General features: G+C 37.9%; 1 protein-coding gene across 1 annotated transcript in view; it reads left to right on the top strand.

Annotated features, from left to right (window-relative positions):
• SPATA16 (spermatogenesis associated 16) overlaps positions 1-22,763 on the top strand; it is a 224,322-nt gene that overhangs the window by 170,125 nt on the left and 31,434 nt on the right. Inside the window, 3 exon segments of the mRNA XM_048215147.1 lie at positions 13,363-13,509; positions 14,572-14,684; positions 20,906-21,070. Of these exon segments, the coding sequence (XP_048071104.1) occupies positions 13,363-13,509; positions 14,572-14,684; positions 20,906-21,070 (425 nt within the window).

Raw genomic sequence — 22,763 nt, 5'->3', positions numbered from 1 at the left:
GACCATTGATGCTGATTTATTCTGATCATTTTGTAAGGAAGTGGATAAAAATGTTTCAGAACTCACATTTTTTGCTAATTGTTATAAAGCATTTATTATTTTGTTATGGATATCTTAAGAGTTCAGGGGGGGAGTAGCCTTAATAACAAACAAGAGTCATGTCTATCTAGTATCATGGAAAATGAATTAGATTCAGCTATTTCCATTTCTATTCCTGGATCCATTGGTGATGAAGAGAAGTTCATTGAGGAGATAACCTGTTTGACAATTCCTCCACTGGTAGAAGGAGTTTAGTTATATTTAACCTACTTAACAGAGAAGTCATGAAGATTAATTAATATTTTGGAAGCACTGTTGCCACTGAGAATTTAAAAACAATAATAACATTAATGAGCCAGATTCCTGTCTCATGTAACTCTATCAAACCTGTTATCAAAATGTATTGTGATCTATTGGCAACACAATTCATGCTAAAGGATCTTATATGTTGGAAAAGAGGATAATTATAAGTTACTAATGATTGTTTCTATTATTTTATAATTACTAATTGCTGGAGTATGACAGTGCTATATAAGAAACTAGAGAGGAAAGATACAGCTTCTGGAGGGAAAAGCAGAGGTAGAGAAGGTAGTCTAGAATTTTAAATTTCATTGGGATTGGTTAGGTTCTTGCCCTGTAGAACCTGTACGTTGGGTGAACAAGGCTGTTGCACTGAGGACATTACTTGACTGTTACAAACCGGTAAAGGATCTTCCCCAAAGTCATTGTTGGAATGGTAGTGAAACCACTGTTATTAACTGTATGTGTACAGTCTTAGTGGTCTGGCTTCTTTTCCCCCATGCAATTTGAATGTGAGTGAGGACTCAAAACATAGGAATAAGGAACGCCAAATGTTGTCTTCAGCATCTGTATCTCTCTTACAGGTGGTACCAAGAGATTAGGGCAGGCATCAGTAGCCAAAGGCAGTAGTTAGAAAGTGAGTCACACAAAGAGAGTAGCTGTTTTGTTTTGTTGACATTTTCCCAAAACCAGGATTTTCCTTTTATCTGCCTTGTGGATAGAATTTAAGAAGCTTCTATCCTGCCAAAAATTTACTCAGTTATTTATTTCAACAAATAGTCACGCAGCAGGTATGACTGGACAAAGGAGATGTGTGCAGATTGTTTTTTTAAACCTATACACATTCATCTTTGGTCTTTTCAGAGCTAGTAATATATACTACCCCATTCCCAGGGACTCAGTCTCCTTCAATCATTTCTAAAATGTAGTCTTCTTTCAGTAACTACCTAATCAAATTCACCAGCTTCTCTTCCCCTTTCCGTGGGATTTTCTTCTCCCCCTGGTCTGGTTTCAACTTTCACAGAGCTCAAGTGTACCCAGTGTACAAAGAGGTCAGTGGATATGTGAGGAAAGATTCTTTTTTCAAAGTCTGGTGCAGGCTGGTACAGCTGCTGATTACATGGCTAATGCAACATGAGATCACCTCTGTTGGTGAGCAGGACCAAATAGGCTCATTTATGTGACACGTTAGGTTACCCAAGGTTACCTATGTGAGTTCTCCATACTGCCTTTGGTGTAGATGCTTCTTTATATGTACACCAACCACCCTCACCACATAAGTTGGACCAGCCTAGAGCCATTCTCTGAGATTCCCTTTCCCTGCCAGAATGCTGGCTTGTGAAACCAGTCACCTTCTGGGTCTTACTCTAGAAATCCCCTGTACTCCACTAAAGACTGGGAGTAGTTTTAGTCCTCTCTCCAATTCACTGTGTTAGTCTGCCAGGTCTCTTCTTTCTTTCTTTATGCTCCAGAATCCCAAGATCCTCAGGACAAAAAGAGGATCAACAAGGGAAATGGGTGGTTTGTTCATCTATTCATTTATTCATCAAACATTTATTGGGCACATATTTTCCAGATTCTATTCTAGGGAGTGCTCAAATACACCTGCTCCTAAGAAAGGATCTGACTTTAGTAATTTTTAATTCAGGGTGAATATTGCACTATATTTTTCCACTCTTCTGGAGAATGTTTTCAATTAAAACCTAAGCTCTAATGGTGGAATGGAAGGCTGACTCTAATTAAAAGAATGATGGAGGAGAAAACAGACAAGGAAACAGTTTGGAAATAGAAATCCTTGCCCCTGAAAGTGGCAGGGACTAGCTAGTTGTTTACCAAGCTATTTTTTCCTCCCATGTATATAACTAAGATACATTTCCAGCCTCCCTTGTGACTGAATAATGGCCAATAGAATATGGGCAGAAATAATACATGCCACTTCCAGGCCTGGCCCATAAAACCCTACATGCAGAACTCTCTTTTCATGGCCACTGTAGATAGGACTGTGGAACTGAAGAAGCCATAGGCAAAAGAAGCTTGCATTCCCTGAGTGACCACGTGGAAGGTCACCCACTGAATACCCAAAGGAGCAAAAACCAAAATTCTCTTGCTTTAGATCACTGAGATTTGGATTTGGAGGTCTTTTGTTTTGGGTGTTTTTGTTGTTATTGTCAAACCATGTAGCTTTACTCTAATCCACTGCCTTACATCGTAACAGGTGGGCAGCTTCTTACTCCATCCACAATGTACACAATAAATTCATGTGAACTCAGTGACTGAATAAACACTCCTTGCAATCACCTCCACCCTCAGAAACACTCAGAGTTTGTACACATTCTTTTCTACTTCACAATCACTCATCCTTCTCCAGACAGCTACAGGTGACTGCTTTCATGCACACATGTTTGTATCCACCACAGAAAGATAACATTTTAGAAGACCCACTGATGCCCCATGGAAGACAGAATACAATTATGTAGTTTTCATTGCAGCAAGAGAAATTTAGGCCATAAGTAAGAATTTCTAAATCATAGAGGTCATCAAAATAAACATCAACAGATGAAGGTCATAAAATCTATACCTTGACGATCTTGGATGAGGAGTTATCTGTCTATGTTGTGCTGGATAAGTAGTTATTGTCATTAAAACTTGGAGACTAACACACTTAATTCTCCCAGCAGGGACTGGCAGACAAACCTCCAACTCAGAAACTCTGCCCAACTCCAGGTCACCTTCATCAAACCTAGATAGTGTTGAGTTCATTACTCCTTGGTCTTGTGGCAGTGCAGTGAGCCCAGCAATAGCTGGCAGAGTGGTGGTAATGAACAGGAAGAGTTTTCACAATAAAGATTTCCCAGGCAGTGTATTTTTCTCTAGCTAGTCCCCAGTTCACAGTCACCGTGTCAGGGATTTCCACATGAAAAACAGATGGAAAGGGGAAAGCTATAAAAATAAATCAATTTTGAAATGCATATAGGTGTAAGTATTTTTAATCTTTTTACTGAACAGACCCACTAAATTTGTGATTTATTGTGAGAAAAACCGACTTCACCCTCTGTGGCAGGCACTAGAACCATATTGCCCTTATAAAGTCCACAAGACTGATGAGGGAAGGTTAAAATTCAAATCTGCCTTTTGGGACAACCAGGCTTATACATCCTCAGGAACTTACTGTGCATCCTTTGCTATTTGGGGAATATGGTAAGACCAGCCAAAATCTTAAAGACATATTATAATAGAGCTGTATTGTATTATGCTTCACAGAGAAAAAATTACTGAATTTTTAGCAGTGTAGCTATTCATTTTTCTTATTTAAGGAAAAATCCAGTTTGATTCATGCAGAGTAGTCAGGGCATATAAAACAAATAATAATTCATCAGCCCCAGAATTATTATGTTTTCATTTATAAAGATTTTGCTTGAGATTTTTATTCATATATTCCAGCAAAATAATGCAATTTTGTATAGTTCTTATTCTTGCATGGTTGTATTTTAATAATAATAAAGTAATACAATAAGCATATCCTGTCTCCTCTTGATGAAAATATCAAGATTTATTTGCTAAATAAATAAATATTCAGTAATGGATCTATGCTTAGTAATGTTTAATAGAAAAGTTTTCTGGATCAGATATCAATTACTTTAACACTTAGGTGGATAGAGTCATATTTTGTCTTTCCAATGCAATTTAACTCCCAGGAGTAAATATATATGTTCAGAGGAATAATATACTGTTTTAAAATAGGCCTTTAAGAATTGCTTTTTACTGAAATTTATAACTCTGTTCTTGTTCAGTCATCATTTACCAGGAAGGATAATACATTCTTATGCTTTCTAAAACAAGAAGTTAGAAATTCCTCATTTTATTCTTTTTTTCTTTAAATTGTTATAATTTTATCATGATCATGAGTTTTCAAGATCAGACTATTTTCCTTTTCATAATTCACTTTCTCAAATGGAAAAGGTTATAGAATTAAAAAGCCTATATCCCCAATATTATTATGAAGGTGTTATGGCCAGGTTGGTTATAAAGACAATAAATCATCTTATATTTGTACCACAGTATTCTGGCTAGAAACAGAGAATCATTCCCAAAATACAGAAATCCCTCATATATAGAGCTAAAATCTCTGTTCTTAATATATGAAAATGTTGGTCTTTCCAATGGTGAGTACTGTTTTCTGGCACTGTTCTATCTTTTCAATGAGCAGTTCACTTGTCCTTTGCGGTAGCAGGTTACAGCACTGTTTGCCTCTGGTGTCCACCATCTACTCTTACCTTCCATGATTGCATTTCTCCTGAACCTCCCTGGAACTTTAATCCATCCTGCTTAGTATGTTTCCTTATGGGGTCTGACTGAAGACAGACGGAGTGGCATTTAAAGAAATACCACTTAATAATCCAAAAATAAGTGGAAGTAATGTAAATTTTTACTGCAGCCTCTCCAAAAAAAAAAAACAAAAAACAATGGCTTGGGGCAAGATGGAGCTCTTACAATGTGATACATGGCAGGAAGCAGGTATTACAGGTACTGTATCCATAATGCTCAGGAAAACCTTGTGATACACATACATACACACATATACATATGCATGCGCCCGCACACACACACACACGCACACACACTTACATGGCAGCTTCTCTCCAAGTACCCTTTCCCACTCTAAGCTCTCCAAATACTCTCCCCAAATTTATCCCTTCATAAATAGGTAGATTAGTTCCTTGTCAGTGTTAATCTGTAGGAATACTGTGAATGAGAGAGCTGATCCTGTTTAATTCTAACAAGTATATAAAAATTTATAAAACACACTTTGTGTATCAATCTCACTTATGGCTTTATCACCCATCTCTTACTTTTCCTTTTACTCTGTTTTCCTCAAACATTCTTTTACACTTTTTCTCATGTCATATGTATTTATGTAAGGCAAGTCATTACCCTTCTACAAGGGGATATACACAATGAAATAAGTATATTACCAATCCAGATAGTCAGGAAAATTAAGGTTTTCAGATTACGTAAGGCTTTTGTTATGCATTCATTTAGTTAACTATCCAAGAGTCACTTCCTAGAAGATGTAGAATCTCACCAAAACTGAAAAAGTAATAATTATGATAAAGAACAAGAAAAATTATGCTAATGTACATTTAAGTTTAATTATTGGTAATAATGTCATAATAATGTTATCATCATAATGGCATCACCAAGATGTATTCAACTTTTCTATCTTTGTCTAGCTGTAAAAATTAATTCCTAATCCTCAAACTGTTGTGTCTTAAATAAGGAAGATATTCTTCCCGGATTCTTGAAGATTTTATAACTGCCTTGCATCTCAGCTATATTTTAAGGACTCCATAGTATTTGTAGATATACTGAACTATTAGCTAAATCCCTATATCAGAAATCTTTAGTTTCAAGTGGAAGGAATCTCAGCTCAAACTGACCTCAATATATTTAAGTTCTAAAGGAGTAGGGGGAGGCATGAGCTCATTGATTTATATCATCGAAAGATCCACAGGTGGCACTGCCTTGAATGCAGCTTAATCCCACACCTCACTTACTGCTCTGTTTTCTGCAGTCAGCTTTATTCTCAAGTTCTCCCTGGTATTCCACTACCTGTACCATCCCCTCAAGTGCTAGGATCTGGAGTAATAGCAAAATGCTCAAATGTCATTACAGATCTCAGATCACACTGTCCTAAAGAACAGTGACTGCCTCTTCCACACAGTCCTTGGACTCACTTTTATCATTGGCCCAAATTGAACTTATGTTTATGATTGAACCCAAACTGAGGTCAAGGTAATGCCGGGGTGGATTGATCTACCATCAGTTAGGTCTCACTTTTAGAGCAGATAGAGACTGAGAAATTCTCCAAGGGAAAAAAGAGGAAAGGAGGGAATGCGCAGTTGGTAGCCAACCAACCAATGTCCATTCGAATTCTTATATAGTGCAAAAATATAGCCGGGGCACCTGGGTAGCTGAGTCCATTGAGTGCGTCCAACTCTTGATTTCAGCTCAGGTCATGATCTCGGGGTTGTGAGATCAAGCCCCATGTCAGGCTCTGTGCTCAGTAGGGAGTCTGCTTAGGATTCCCTTGATTTTCTCTCTCTCTCCCTCTGCCCCTCCCCTGCTCACTCGCTCTCTCTCTGAAATAAATAAATCTTTAAAAAAATATAACTGTTTATGGGAATTGTAACAACATTGTATTATTTCTTTGACTGTGAGTCTAATAAATATTGAAGGGAATAGGAGTATCTTTAATGTTTGTATCGTCCCAGGCCTACTTTGGTGGGGATAAAATTAAGGAACTTTCCCAGAATCAACACCATACAGCAAATTAAACATAATACTTTGGAATCAACATGAATTCCTTTGTGAAATGCAAATTAACTAAGCATAAAAATCCTGTGGGATTATTTGTTTTTTCAAAGGTTATTTATGGGTTATGAAAAGAAACTTAAAAATTCAAAGATTGGTTTTGGAGAAGTAGAGCAGCAGCCTGAAGTGAAAATCCAGAATCTTAGGAATGGAAACCAATTTTTTCCACTTGCATCTAGAACTCTGAAATTATAATGAAGGTCAAAGGGAAAGTGTAGCTTATTATACAAAGATTCATTACACATAGCATTTTCTCACACATCAAATGCAAAAATCAAAATATGCTATGTTTTTAAAAGTAGAAACTGTTTTATTATTTATGGGAGGCAATAATGATAACTTAGCTACAAAGTTGCTGCCTTTTGCTATTTTCTTGCTGATGTGAATCTGTGGATAACTTCCAAGATAGAAGTATTGGCATTAAAAGGAGTACAAGATAAAATTCAGAAAATGGTTGGGAAAGAACTAATGACAAACTGTTGGCATTACAAAGGTACTGTAGGAGCTAAACTCTGAAACTGATCAGTAAAAAGAAGTCGTATAACACTGACATGGTCCCATCTCATACTGAGCAATTGGGACCTTTAGAAATGAGATTTTGCTCCAACCCAAAATGTCAGAACATTTTGTTATGGACAAAGGGCAGAGAAATGACATAGACACCAGAAAATAGAGAAGGAAATGAAACTTAGAGAAAGGTGATGATAGAACACTAATAGATTTGCATACCTCTAAAAGAGTTTTTTTAATTTCTTGTGCTTTTTCTTTTTAAAAAAAATTGCTTTAAAAAGTTCATTCATAAACTGGTGCCAGCGCTTATGATGAGGTGTCCAACAGAAAGCATTGATGCTGATGGCCTCTACATTTTGTACTTTACTTCCAGAGACTGAATTTTATTTTACAGATATTTAACTTCCTAACAGTTAAAGCTCTCCCTCATATATATAGATGAGTCTGCTGACCTACAATCAATATTTCATGTTTGTGCAGATGCTTTTCTGGTGTTGCTGACAGTTTCACTAAGTCAGACTCTCTCTATTAATCCAATCTTCTTTTGTGACTATGAGTTTGTATTTCTCAGAGAACAAGCTGCAGCAAAAATACAACCCAAATACAAAACTAATTTTTCCACCCAGGCAAAGCTGCTCTGTTCATTTGAGCATTTACTCCATTGAGTTATTTAATACTGATTATTTTACTTCCCTCACTCTTCATAAGTTGAACAGAAACCACTTAAGGTTTAGGTAAAATAAGGAACAAAATCGGTGTGATAATTTTGTCTAAGCTTGGTGACAAAGAAATAAATCATATGTCAGAAGCTCTGAACATTTCATTCGTTCTTTTTGAAGTTCTTTTTTTGAAAAAGATTTTTTGACGTTCTTTTTTTTTTTTCAACCATTAAAAATTCAGGATTTGGAAAAGTTTGTTTTTAGATTCAAATATTGATGAGCACCTACTAGATGCTTGGGGCATGAACATAACTTAAAGATGTCATCTTCAAGAAGATTAAAACTTGTTGGGGAGATAAGACATACCCCCATGAAACCTTAGGAAATTCACTCTGGAGTGAACAGTATAGATTTCTTTAAGAGTTTGAAGAGGGATATTGAAATATTCAGGAAAACCTGCATGGACAAGATGGGACTTAAATTAGGTATATCTGGAAAGATAGTCCTCAACCGAATCAAGGAAAAAAGAGAATATGTAGGTGTTTCTCAGTAGAAAGAAGTTTTCTGAACAAAGGAAAGTTCAGAAGCAGGATAAGCACAGGCTGGTACAAGTTAGTGAAATTAGCAGAGCTGTTGATAAAGTTTTATACTGGAGAAAACATAGAAATTAGGTACAGATTGTGAAACAGATGCACACAGTTGAGAGCCTTGAATACCAGGCAAGAAGACACTGAAGTTCCTGAGGAAGGATGTGACAACCACAAAGGCAATGTTCCAGAAATATTCATTGGGTGGTGGGTGTGGCATGAAATGATACTGGTGGCAGTGAGGCTGGTTGGGAAACTTTTTCTGTAATTCAGATGTTATGTGATCAGAAATTTGACCAAGGTGGTAGCAATGGTTATGCTAAGAAAAGAGTTGATATGAGATGTATTACAATGGACAGATTTAATTAGCTTTTGAGACTCACTAAATGTCAGAGATAAAAAGAAAGAAAAGTCAACAATGGCTTCCAGATTTTAAGCCTGAATTGGGTGAATAATGGCTATCCTTACAACACATTGGTGAAAAGCAGGGAAGAGGGGAGTTGTGAAGATTATAAAAATCACTTTTGAAGAATATATTTATTTGCTGCCTTGTCGTAATTTCTGTAATGATGAGCCAATAGCAATGTCCCAGGAGGCATTTGGAAATGCCGTGTTTGAATTGGTGAAGATTGTTCAGACCAGACTAGAACTTTGATCTCTAACCTTTTGTTTAGGAGTAACAGCTAAGCCACAAAAATAGAGAAAGCCCCCGAGAGTGTGTGTATGAAGAACTCGTTAAGTGAGCCAGGGACAGCTTGGAAGAGCACTGATCGAGAAGCAGGAGGAGCAAGGGAGAAGGAGGAACCAAGAGGTGTGTGTGTATGGGGAAACAGAGAGAGAGAGAGACAGAAAGAAAGTAAAAAGACTGTCACTGAACTCCAGGGAGGTGATGTCGAGGAGGAGGAGGGCAATACTACAGAAGGTCAAGCTGCATGAATGACTTGAAGTTCTGAACACTGGTCAGTTCCAGCCTTCTGTGGAACAATGAAAGGTTCTTGATAAAGGGCAAACTTTATCCTCTTTTGCTGAGGTGAGACATCTTTCAAAAAAGAATTGCAAGATTAGGTTTCTGCAAGAAACTTAATCTACATAATCTATCTTTGGGATTCTTTTTTAACCATCCACTGCCCGAATGGTAAAAATTTGGAACTATTTCATACCTGAAAATTGAGTTTTTAATAGTAAATTTGGTCATGGTCATCTAAATTTCATCTCTAATTGCGATAAATTGTTAAAGGATGCATTAGGTATTTATTTCTTCTCAGATCTTCTGGCATGACAGAAGCAAAGAAGGTATTTTAATCAATTCAACTTTCTTATCAAAGAACAAAAAAATACAATATGGTTAACTTTCATCTCCATCAGGGGCACAGGGTTTTTCGGACGTCGGTAGAGGTTTATGAGCATAAAATCGAGAACAATTAGCACTCAAATAAATGTTACATGAGATTCAACATCTGGTAAGTATGTCGTCATTTTGGGTCATAGACCACCTGCCAGGCTAAATGTTCATACAACTGCAATTTACTCTGCATACAAATCAAATAAGAATGATACTTTAAAAATATTTTTTTCTAAACTTAACAGTATGAATGTAAGGGCCTCTCACATTTTAAAACTTCGACTAGAAGTTAATAATAGATCGAACACACAAGATGAAACATATAGGTTGGAAAGGAACAGAAAATACTTTCATTTTTGCAAGCATGTTTTATAATAAATTAGCTGTAGTGCTAACATTAGTTTCACTAGTCAATCGAATCACTGCCACAATTAGTATCAGTCTCCTCTTTATCCACCAAATATTTAAGAGCAAGAAGAAGTCAACCTCTCCAAGTCCTCATGTTATTTATGTAATTGAGCTCTCAAACATCTGGCTGCTTCTGGCAATAGAGCTGCACCAGAAAATGACAGATCTCAAGATGCTCCCTGCAAACCCACTACAAACACCAGCCTGTGGACAGCGTACCCCAATCACTTCTGAACTTCGCCACTCTGCGGCCTCCTGTCACTTCAACGTAGGCCTTAAAGTTTTAAAGGTTTCCTTCCAGGAGCCCTCTCTGTGCTAACGGGTTTCAGCCCTGGGATCCAGAAGCTTCTATGACTGGATACTCTCTGGATTTGTGTGGAGGTCAGAGCAGCAGTCTGAGTTAGTGTCCTTTTTATTTTTACTTTGTTGCTTTTTCACGTGATCTGGTTATTGGCAACTTCAGCAAAACTGGCGAACTCTTCCCTTACTAAATAGAGCAAGACGGTGTTAGGTTGGAAGCAGAGGGTGTGTCTGTGATGATCTAATGCAGATTTCAAAAGCAAAGAAACTTCCTGCACTTTTGAAATTGAAATACAGAAATCACATTTTTACCTTGCTTATAGAAATGAGATATCCTTTAAAAAAGAAGCGGTTCGTAATTCAAACACCAACTTAAAAGGCATGTTGAAAAAGCACGTGAAAGCACGCAAAAGTTGCTCTTAGTTTTGAGAACTCTTGTGTGCTTGATGCACTCTTTTAGACAGGGTAGGAGATGTTCTATCTAGAATCACGTCTGTTACAACTATTTTTTGGCATTGCCCTGCTTCTGGAATACGTTTCCCATTGATTTTCGGAGTGATGATTACTGTCGTGGCCAAATTGTCCTGGGGATAGTTTTGGGAGTTACGTTTTGGTCTCCAGCTGCCTGACTTTCACTTCTGGCCCCACCATTTGGTCACTGTGTGACCTTAGGCAAGTTTGCAATCTCTTCTTGAATCTTCAGTTTTGCCATCTGTAAGGTGGGCATAATAATATGCCCTGTCCTGCATGGCTGTTGAGTGAAAAAGATAATCCTGAAAAAGTATATAACACAGAAGTGCCAGATAAATGCTAGCCCTCAAGAATCTCAAGGAATTGCCTGATCTTGAGTCACCAAAGAAAGACTAAAGCATGTCTAATATATTTTGTTCTGTATGTTTAAAAGATACTTTGTGACATTTTAATTTTTTCAATAATAAGCATACATGTTAACTCTGTTTGACAAGCATGCCCTATTTACTTAACCAAAATATGCCAAAGAGCTTTGAAAAACTGTTGTTCTGGGGAAGGGTTTAAGGTGGCTATTGCATGTGAGGTGTAGAATGGGGTACAGTCATGAGGGTGGGTGGTCAATGTTCCAGGCTCTAAACAGAACAGCTCTACTTTCAGCAACTTTAAATATTGGGCTTCTTAGTAGATTTTAGTTTGAACAAAGGGTTCTGAAGCTAAAAACAGGAATGGAGGATGCCAGGGAGAGGGTATAAAAACACTCATGGTTTACTACGTCTATTACTTATTTTAAAGATTTATTTATTTATTTGTTTATTTATTTATTTATTTTAGAGAGAGACAGTGAAAGAGCAGGAGAAGGGGCAGAGGGAGAGAGAATCTCAAGCAGGCTCTGTGCTGAGCTCAGAGCCCCCATGAGGGGCTCAATCCCAGGACCCTGACATCATGACCTGAGCCGAAATCAAGAGTCAGCTGCTTAACTGACTGCACAACCCAGGCACCCCGTGTCTATTATTTTTTAAAGACATATTACAGATAAGTAGTGAAGACTACATCTGAGTCATTACCATTTAGGTTCTGATTCTACGTTAAAAATTGACCTTTAACTAAATCATAATTCAAGGATATTTGAAATTTCATCTTTTTTCCCTTCCTGGCAGTGTTAAGTAGGGAGAGCTCATTAAACCCTCAGTTCATCATCCTTCATTTGTGAAGTCTATCACAATTAACCAAAGCATTATTACTCAGAATGGAAATGAAATAAGTGAATCTGGACACCAAGACTCCATAGATGACATTCGCCCCTATATCAAAAGTAATCAGGAGCCAAGCAAGCCTGAAGCAGAATACAGTAGTGAGGTGCGTGGTCTCTGGAGTCAGACTGCCAGGTATGAATCCTGCTTTGTCCACTTATAGGTTGTGTTCTTGTGAAAGTCGCCTCCCATCTGTGTACCTCAACTTCCTATTCATAAAATGGGGACAATAGCACCAATTTTGTAAAGTTATTGTGAGGATTTAAAAAGACATTGCACAGGAACTCCCAGGTGGCTCAGTCAGTTAAGCCCCCAACTCATGATTTCGCCTCAGGTCATGATCTCAGGGTCCTGGGACTGAGCCCCACCTTGGGCTTCAGGCTCAGAGTAGAATCTGCTTGTCCCTCTCCCTCCGCCCCTCCCCCTGCTTACTCATTCTTGCTCGCTCTCTCTCTCCCTCTCTGTATCTCTAAAATAAATAAATGAATAAAATCTTTAAAAAAAAGAGAGAGAGAGAGGCAATCTGCACAAAGTACTTAGAACAAGGGAAGGTAGAACGTAAGTACTCAGTAAATAATAGGTCTCATGGTCGTTAAGTATATGAGTTTGTTTTACAACCATTTTCATGACACTTGAATTATTTCCAAGTCTAATTGCAAAAGTCAGTACATTTGTCATTTCAAATTTGCTTCAACTATGGGAGGGATGGTAACTAAATTAGCCTGATGTTTTAATTCTCACTTAGTACTTGTTCTCTTTCCTTTCATATAACATTATTTCTTTAAATCTTAAACTATGAACAGAAAAATCAAATTCTCTTGAAAAGAGCACAGAGAAAACTATTAAGCCTGCCAGCTGGTCCTGAATTTTCTATTATTTTGAATATGGAGAAAGAGCTCCATGTAATCCAACCATATTTTACTACTATGTTCTGTATGTGTTTATATTTTAAGAAAAGCATAAATAATGATATGGCATCTATTTGACGTTTTGATGCATATACTTTTACTTTGTACCTTTAACATTTCTATTTGTCATGTCTTCCAAGTACAATTCCTGAAATTTAGGAGGAAGAAATACCCTTTGTTATCAAAATTTTTAGCTCATTTCCAGTTGTATTTCAGATCTTCAAGGACTCCACATATTGCCTCAGACAGTTGACTGGTCATCTTTTCCTCCCCAACAATATCTCTTGACCCTTGGGTTCAAAAACAAAGAAGATGGGAAATTTTTGGAAAAACTATCAAGTAGGAAGCTGCCCACATTTACAGGTAAATCACCTGGACTTTTTATTATCCTTTAATTCTGTTATAAGTCAGCAATTGGGCATTCTTCATCAAGTCTTAATCATCATAAAGCCGAGCATATACTAGGACTAGGCCCCCCAAAAATGTTTGTCGGGTTATAATGAACTCCTTCCAATCTTCTCTGTGGGTTAGTTAACAATACCTGGGGTTCAGGTTCCCTAAAGACCAGTGCAATTCTAGACGGTCTGCCCTCCCTCACTCCAGCCATCTCACCCCAACCGCGCTATCACCAGTGCCTAAGCATAGGACACTTAAGAATACAACTTTTTGTCATCATCGATTAACAAATGTAGAAGACAATTATCCAAAATACTTACATGAAATCACAAATATGGCCAATGACAACCTTAAACCACTTGGATTCTCTGCTATTATATTGATATCTGTTCCACTCTTTTCTTATGTAATGAACTGAGAACTTACATCTCCTGAAGAGTTACTACAGTTAAATGGTATTCAGTAATTCCGTCGGAACTTCCAAAACTCAAGAAAATATTCACATGGAGTTGAAGTCTCAGATTTGTGGGCAAAATTCACAACCAGGTTGAATTTATTCCTTCAGCTCTACCCACATAATTAAGGATTTGTGTTTTGTCTGGCACTCTATCCTCTGAGGCTTATCTCAACTTCAAGCTACATCCAAAGTCAATGGGATCTGCCCACTTGAATAAAACCTGGGAGGAATAAGACAACAATCAGACACATTTATGACAACACTTCTTCACAAGTCAGGAAAAACATACTCTGCAGAGAGGGATGAATTGTTATAGGCTGCCTCTTAGATCTCTCAATCAGGAAACACAACAAAATGAATAAATGATAGTCTCTAAAGGGCAACGTCTCCTCTGCCTTTTTCCTCATAGATCTTTCGTTGTTATGCATGTGGTCTAGGGATGGTGCTAGTTTCTACACTAAAGATTTCATATCTATTAACTTTGAGATATCTGTTTATAGCTTGCTAAAGAAAGCATTTTGAAATGGAAGTCTGGAAAAAGTAGTATAAAAGTTTATTGTTACGATTTTTAGAACATAAAACTCCCTTCGGTCTGCTGACCAAAGAAGACACAGTGAGACACATGGAGACAATGGGGAAGCGAATCTTGCCAATATTGGATTTTATTAGAAGCACCCAATTGAATGTAGGTATATGAGTCCTTTATATTTGTCCAATGCTCAAATATTAGACAATTGTAGAAGTATGGAAAGTTTATGGTGCAAATATTGCAAGTATTGGAGGATTTTAGAAACATTCATGGTAAATCTTTTCTGCAAAACCAAGCAAAGTTTAGCTAATGAATTAATTTTTTTATATTTTAAAACATACTACAATGCTACACTTTGCAATTTACAGCATTTATTAGTCTAGTGGCTCTTTGAAGAGCTTTTTCTTTGTGCCTTCCTGCTATCTAATTCAAGCTCGCAGTCCATTTCTCACTTCAAATCAATAACAAAATTTTATTAAACACAGTGTTTCCCTATTTCATATCCTGGGCTATTATACATAACTATTTTGTTACCTACACAAGAATTTGGAGTGTTCAAGCTAGTGCCTCCACACCACACTGATAAATTAGATGCTTCCCTAAGCATTGGCAATTGATCTTTGTATACCCTTAGGGTAAGTTATCTAATCCTTTTTTTGATCTGGGGAAAATACGCCCTTTCTACTTTTCAGTGTTAAAAAGCCCAGAATTAGACCCGAATTATGCTGTGCTGTTTTACAAAATTTAAGCCATTATACTGAAAGTACATAAAGGGAACTTCTCATTAACAGGCTATAAAGGCTGAAGATTTCCCCTTTTTAAAATATTTTTCAAAAGGCCTGTAAGCAGAAAATGTTGAAGAATTTTCTTTTTGTGGCTTTCGTATTACATCATTGATTTGATGTTCTTACCTTACAAGGGGAACCAAGGGGGTCATCACAAACAGCTACTTAACATCTGTTCAGCAGTTTATCTGCTCAATAACATTATTCAGCATTTTAGAAAAGCGATAAAACCCCTAATCTATTTGCATGATTTGTAATTCTATGCATTACAAATACAAAAGCACATTTTTACCGATTTTGCTACCCCATAGCTCCCCCCCCATAACTGTGTTCCACTCAGTTACCTTCCCTATATTTCTATTATGAAAAAATCCATCTCTGTTTTCTTACAATCCTAGAGGCTAGAAGTCCAAGATCACGGTGTCAGAATGGTCAGGCTCTGATGAAGGCCCTCTTTCCGGCTTGCAGACTTCTACCTTGTCTCACATGGTAGAGAGCAAGCTTTCTGGGGTCTCTTTGTATAAGGACATCAATCCCATCATGAGGCCTCCACCCTCATGACCTTGTCTAATCCCAAAGGCCTCATCACCATACCATCACATTGAGGGTTAGGACTTCAATATATGAATTTTGGATGGACACAAACTTCAGTTTACAGCAATCTCATTGGCTCTACCACAGATTTAGGTCCTATTCTCCAATTTACCTTCTATCATAACCTCCTCTTGCCACACACACACACCACCACCGACCTCCCCATCTTAATTAGAAATCCACATACATCATCCTTGTCATCATCAGACCCTTGCACATAGTGGGATCTTAGATAACAAGAACCGTCACCACAGAGCATTATTTTACCTCATCGGTTCATGGGTAGCTTAGCAGAGCCAGTGTACTAGAAGTTGTCAAAGTGATCAGTCTGCGTCCTGGCTCTTTGGGCCAATACCTGCCATACCTTGTCAGGATGCTGGCCACATCACCTCTTGCCAGCTCATATCTCAGTGTGTTGTGTATGCAGGTTGAGCCTATCTAGGCATCATGCACTTTTTAAATGTTCTTAACTCAGTTTCTTTTCACCCTTCAATGGGCATTCTAGCCACTTGGAATTTGGTATATGCATGTATCTTTACGTGTCTACAAAGGAGATTTGAAAACCATAGCTAAGATTCTTGGCATCTAATTAATAACTCAATCTTCTTTAAAATAAGTCAGTACCACTTTGCTAAGTGCAAGGCATTTTATCAACATTTCTTTGTTAACTTCTATGGGAAATAACAGTTTTTGGGAGATCATATCAAAGAGTTTAATGGAATTGAAGCAAGTGAGCCAGAAGGTACCTAGGGACCACAAGTATATCCAAATATTAGCCTGCAGGTTTTTTATTATATGCCCAACCACAGCTTCATAAAGCAGGACTGAATAAAATTGGCTGCAAAGGTAACCTAGCTTAATGAAGCAAGTAATGAGTTGGTGAGTAGAAATTATTCCTACATGGTACCATTAACTGTGACCCAGGAAGCACTCAACAGTGTTTTTAAGATTCCCTGAAGTGTGTTTTTACTTGTCACATAGCAAATGCTGTCCACTCGAATGTCTGGGTATTGCACTGTTCTTATTAGTTGTCACCCTCACTTGTGACGCCTCTAGATGAAGACTTTTGTCCAAGGTTGTGCTCTGTCCGTGTAACCTTAAGGCAAGTCATTTAACCTGCTATTTTTTTCTCATTTATTAAATAAGATGATATCTGCCAGGCCCACCTCACAGAGTTGTTGCGAGATCCAAAGTACATAATCCATGTTGAAGCACTTTGTTAAGCATTACAAATTTCAGAAGTTTTAATTATTCGTATTGGTTTTTAGTGTTCTTTGACAAAAGGACTGTTTTATAGACCTTTCTCTTTCTTGATACAAGTGTGTACTCTGAAATTACCTATTCTTCTAAAATGAAGATTATGCAAGGGTCCTATGGATTCCTTTTTTTTTCCCCTTAGGTCACTAATGTGCTCAGATCTACTCACAAAGGCAGGATTGGAGGTGTCATCTCCAGCCATGGAGTAGATCTAATAACCGCAGTAGGCCTTCCCAGGGAATGTGAATTTTCACTTCTTGCCATAAGATGATAGGAGGCAAGGGCATTCCTGGTATGAAGGGGGTTTTTGTGTGTCAGGCATTGATTCCCCTGACACTCTGATCCCAGTTTCCTTATCTTTATAGATTCCTTTACTAGGCATACAACAATAACACATGGCCAAACAAGAATGATTCTGACACTGTAAGAGTTATAATCTAAAATATTCTACCGCCTTCCCACATGATGGCTTTTAATCCCACTGAACATCAATCCCATTCAACCAGTAGCGTGCTCTAATGGTATTTTTCCTTCTCTGGATCCTTGTCCTAATTATTTCACGTGTTACCGGATGCCACTGTGCTTTTCCATTCATTAACTTTATTGGCTGCTGTCAGTTTCAAACCTTATGTGCTGTGCTTCCTGGGCTAAATGTTAAAGAGTTAAAATAATAAAATCTCTTGCCGTGCATGAAGCCTTCTTCACAGGCTGACTTGCCAAAAAATGACCTAACCATGTTTTTAATACCTCATTAATTTTACTTTTAATTTCCTCTAAGTGAAGCATAAAAAATGTTTACATATACACATTTGAAATGAACAGTAATATGCATTTTCTATCCCTTTCTGGCAATTAATGTTTCTACATGTATGTCAAATGGAAATATATTCCAGACACTTGGGCTCTGCTTTCTGGTGGTATGATATAGTACCATTTATTTGCCACACATTTAACCACACCTGCTATTAAACCTAGACAATTCTCTGACTGAAGCCTTCATTTGTGCTTGCTATTTACCTAACCTTCATTGTACCTGTGTGAGGTTTTAGCTTCAATCTTGGCCACTTTATTACACTCTCTCCAGCAGCTAAGGACCCCTTTGATCTCTCCTGAAGTCTCATACGGAGGGCTACTTCTCCTTTAGATTTAGCTCTTGGTAACATTAGATGTTTAAGCTACTTCCTTCATGTTTCACTATTTCCTTTATTTTCTTAAAGCAACAGCATTAAAACATTCCTCCTGGCGTTAGATATCAATTTGTATTTCTTTTTCTCTTTGTCTCTCAAAGACTCCCGTCTTGTATAGGTAAAATACTAATCTATAGTTTCCTGATAACCAAAACTGCATTGACTCTGGGGAGAGGAGGAAGATAGGTGACTATTAGCAGTCAACTATGTTCTGTCCCTAGTATCTGATTTGTATGGAGCACTTCCTGTTTTGTTATGCATCCAACAATCAAGCTAACAAAGCACCAGTGCCTTCCACTATTTTTATTTTCCTGATGTTTTGGAAAATTACACTGATAGATTATGTTCCCGAGCAGACTGCTGTTGTTTCTGCTCTTTGGAGTTGAGTCACTACACTACTTTCCTACAAGGAACCCCATTGTTTATTTTAAAGAAGAACAAAGAAAGTAATTTTTCTTCAGAAAGAAAACGGTTTCTCCTGCAACTTGCTTTTCTCTATTTGACAGTATCCCATTGTTTAGCTGCATGTTTAAACTAAATGGGTAGGCTAGCTATTTTGTCAAGTCATAGAAGGGTTCCCAAATCCACAACTTGCAATCATCGCTCCTATAGGTTTATAGGTTTTCAGATAAATGATTAATCATAAAGAACAAATTAGCAGGGATACAGGGACATTAATCAAGGGGCATAGATAGGTGTTAGGGAGACACACAGCAAATATAATGTAATGGTGCTCAACCTTCCTGTATTACCAAGATTCTAGAAAAATGCCAACTTCTAGAGGTCAGTGTCCATCAAAATATGAGCATGACATTTCAGACAGAACTGCTTTGCAAATTCAAGTTGAAATTCAGGGCTCTTTAGTAATGCTAGTTTCTAATAATTTTTCTCTTTAGAAGAGATTCTATTTGAAGAACAAAAAATCATGTCTGCCTTTTCTAATGTCTGGGGAGAAAAATCTGTTTTATAAGCATACACAAACTAAAATAGTCCTTGTTCAGATACTAGGCTTTAAGATGGTGGTTTGTTCAACTTCCATTTGAGATGTTTGAAAATTGGGGTGGGGGGGCACTTAGCTAAAATTCAGGTTTCTAGGGCCACATATCAAGAGATACATGATTCACCAAGTAAGGCCCAGGACTCTGCCTGTTAACAAAACCTCGTGATTCTGGTACAGGTGGTCCAATAGGAACCTTGTCATAAAGGAACACTGGTCATCCAGACTTTCTCTTCTCACACCAGGATGCAGAATGCAATTGCCTAATTAAATCCTCCTGTGACTTCCCACTTCTTACCATCCTACAAACACAACAGAAATCCAAAGATTTCTATTAACCTTAGATACCCTTCTCCTATCAAGCACTACAATTTGTATTAAAATTTTTAGAGAAGGTAATATCTCCTCTTTTATGGCTGGCCCTAGAAAAACACATAAGGTGGGCTACCTTATTAAAAGTATGCCTTATCTTAAGAAAGACCAAAATAGGGTGCCTGAGTGGCTCAGTTGGTTAAGCATCTGCCTTTGGCTCAGGTCATGATCCCAGGGTCCTGGGATCAAGCCCCGCATCAGGCTCCTCACTCGGTGGGTGGCGAGCCTGCTTCTGCCTGCAGCTTCCCCTGCTGTGCTCTCTCTCTATCTCTCTCTGACAAATAAATAAAATCTTAAAAAAAAAAAAAAGCCAAAAATACTGTGGGGGGTCATCGTCCCTACAAATGTATGCAGTAGCCTATTTCAAGATGGATCGTATCAGTTGTTGTAGTGGTTCAAGGAGCCAGAATCAAACACTATAATACCACAAGGAAGGGAACCAGAATCCAAAGCCATCCAGTGAGAACTAAAGATAAAAGCAGAGCCAGAGATTTAATGTAAGCCATTGGGGTAGACAGAATTCAACTTGCACAACATTTTTGAGGATTCAACTTGCATAGAAAGTATTCTTTTATAGAAACAAGACAATAGGGATGCCTGGGTGGCTCACTCGGTTAAGCACCTGTCTTCAGCTCAGGTCATAATCCCAGGGTCCTGGAATGGAGCCCTACATCGGGCTTCTTGCTCAGCGGCAAGCCTGCTTCTCCCTCTGCCTGCCTCTCCCCCTACTTATTCTTTTTCTCTCTGACAAATAAATAAAATCTTAAAAAAAAAAAAAAAAAAGAAAAGAAAAGAAACAAGATAGTAAGCAACTCTTAGCTCCTATGATGCTTTGGTGACATAGATAAAGTCACCCTTTTTAACGAACATAACTTTGTGAGATCCCCACTAGGAGAGTGGAATGCATGTTCAGTTTCAGTCCCCTTTTTTTCCCTCAGCCCAGGCTCCTTATGCAGGAATGTTTCTGAACAGTCTCGAAAAGCATTCCCTTTTATATACATTCATCTGTTTGAAGGAAAGGTACAGACAATTCTCTAAAATAATGGAAACAAACATTTATTTGTGCTAGGTACCCATTGCTTCAAAGGATGTAAATATATTACAATAATCCCTGACTTCGATCCCTAGGGAAAGGTCTATTTCTGTGATTTTGTTCTAAAACATTTCCTTTTACTGGGAGACTAGGGGAGTTTCCACGGGTGCTCAGGTGTGATGGAGAAGTTGCAATATGCCAGCCTCCTCAGCCGACTGCAGAGAGTAAAGGAGCAGTCCCAGGTGATCAATCAAGCAATGGCGGAGCTAGCAACTATTCCCTATCTACAGGACATCAGTCAACAGGAGGCGGAATTGGTAAGTGTTTTTCTTTGTTTAAGGCTTTCACGGGCCCTGGGCTAACAGAAGAGTGATATGTTCTGAAAAGAAAAAAAATTGTGAGAATCAATGTAGTCTGAGGGCAAACTGCCCAACCCTCCTGAGGCATTTTAATAAAGAAACTGGAAAATGCAGAAAGGTGTTTCTGCCTTTTATTTGCTCTCATCGACTAGCTTCCATTTTTATAGCAAGAACTTTGTGTTGTGTAAAAACATGGAAAAGGGCTGATTATTCATATCGTGGATCAGGCTTTTTGTTTTAAATAAAGTGTAATTATAATAAATTATTTCTTAAACTCCAAGATAAGTTAATATATAATTTTCTTGTAAGGGAAAGTGAGAGGACAAAAGTAATCGCTATATAAAAACCAACCCTACAGGGGCGCCTGGGTGGCACAGCGGTTAAGCGTCTGCCTTCAGCTCAGGGCGTGATCCCGGCGTTATGGGATCGGGCCCCACATCAGGCTCCTCCACTATGAGCCTGCTTCTTCCTCTCCCACTCCCCCTGCTTGTGTTCCCTCTCTCGCTGGCTGTCTCTATCTCTGTCGAATAGATAAATAATAAAATCTTAAAAAAAAAAACAAAACAAAATAAGAAAACCAACCCTACAAAATAGTCTTTATAGTTTTCTTAGTCACTTCTAGCGTCATATATATGTTAGTAGTGCCCACACACACACACACACACACACACACACACACACACACTGGTACATTTTTTTTAAGATTTATTTATTTAATAGAAAGAGAGCACAAGTGCGGTGAGGGGCAAAGAGAGAGGGAGAGAGAGAATCCTCAAGCAGACTCCCCAGTGAGCAGAGAGCCCATCACGGGATTTGATCCTAGGACCCTGAGATCATGACCTGAGATGAAATCAAGAGCTGGCCACTTAACCGAATGAGCCACCCAGGCGCCCCCACACTGGTACATTTAGGTAAAACAGTTGTTCCGTTGGAGGGGAAAATGTAGTTAGTCAAATGATTTGTTTTAACTAAATTGACCAATTAACTCATAAAACACAGAGCCAGTCAAAAATTAGTTGAAGGAATATCTCACAGAAACAATCTTCAAATAGATGTGTATTTATAACCATAATTAATATTAGAAACGATTGCTCCTTGTTCATAAAACTATTGCTAACCAGTGTGAGGGCCATTCGAGGAAAGGTAAAATTTACCATATATGGAAATCCTAAAGTGTCAGAGGGAAGGGCTCTACTTTGAGGCTTTAATTGAAGTAGCTAAAACTAATTATAGACCTGAACTGAATTCACACAGCAGGGATGAGAACAGCCCAAACTGATCACCTGTAATTTTCAGATAACTAAAGCAACCCTCCCTCTTTGAGCTTTTAAAGTTGTAACAAATTAATCCATCAAGAAATGAACTGCCAACATTTATAATGTTCATCTGACCCTGTAAAAGGATATTAAATAAATACCAATATTCAAAGTAAGTATATAAAATGGTCTGACTAGCCAAATAATAAAACTATGCACACTAAAGTTTAAAACTGTGGGGTGAAAGAAAAGTCTATTAATCAAGGAATTACTAAGTCAAAACCGGCAAGAATACTTTCTAAACCTTTACAGTTGTATGCAGCAGAACACCTTCTAAAAGGCTAAGTGTTTATCCTACCACTCATAAGGCATTCAGGAATGCAGTAAGTATGGAG

This window comes from Ursus arctos, unplaced genomic scaffold (genome assembly GCF_023065955.2).
Source record: "Ursus arctos isolate Adak ecotype North America unplaced genomic scaffold, UrsArc2.0 scaffold_4, whole genome shotgun sequence".
Lineage (NCBI taxonomy): Eukaryota > Metazoa > Chordata > Mammalia > Carnivora > Ursidae > Ursus > Ursus arctos.
This window is presented reverse-complemented; position numbering and strand designations above follow the sequence as displayed.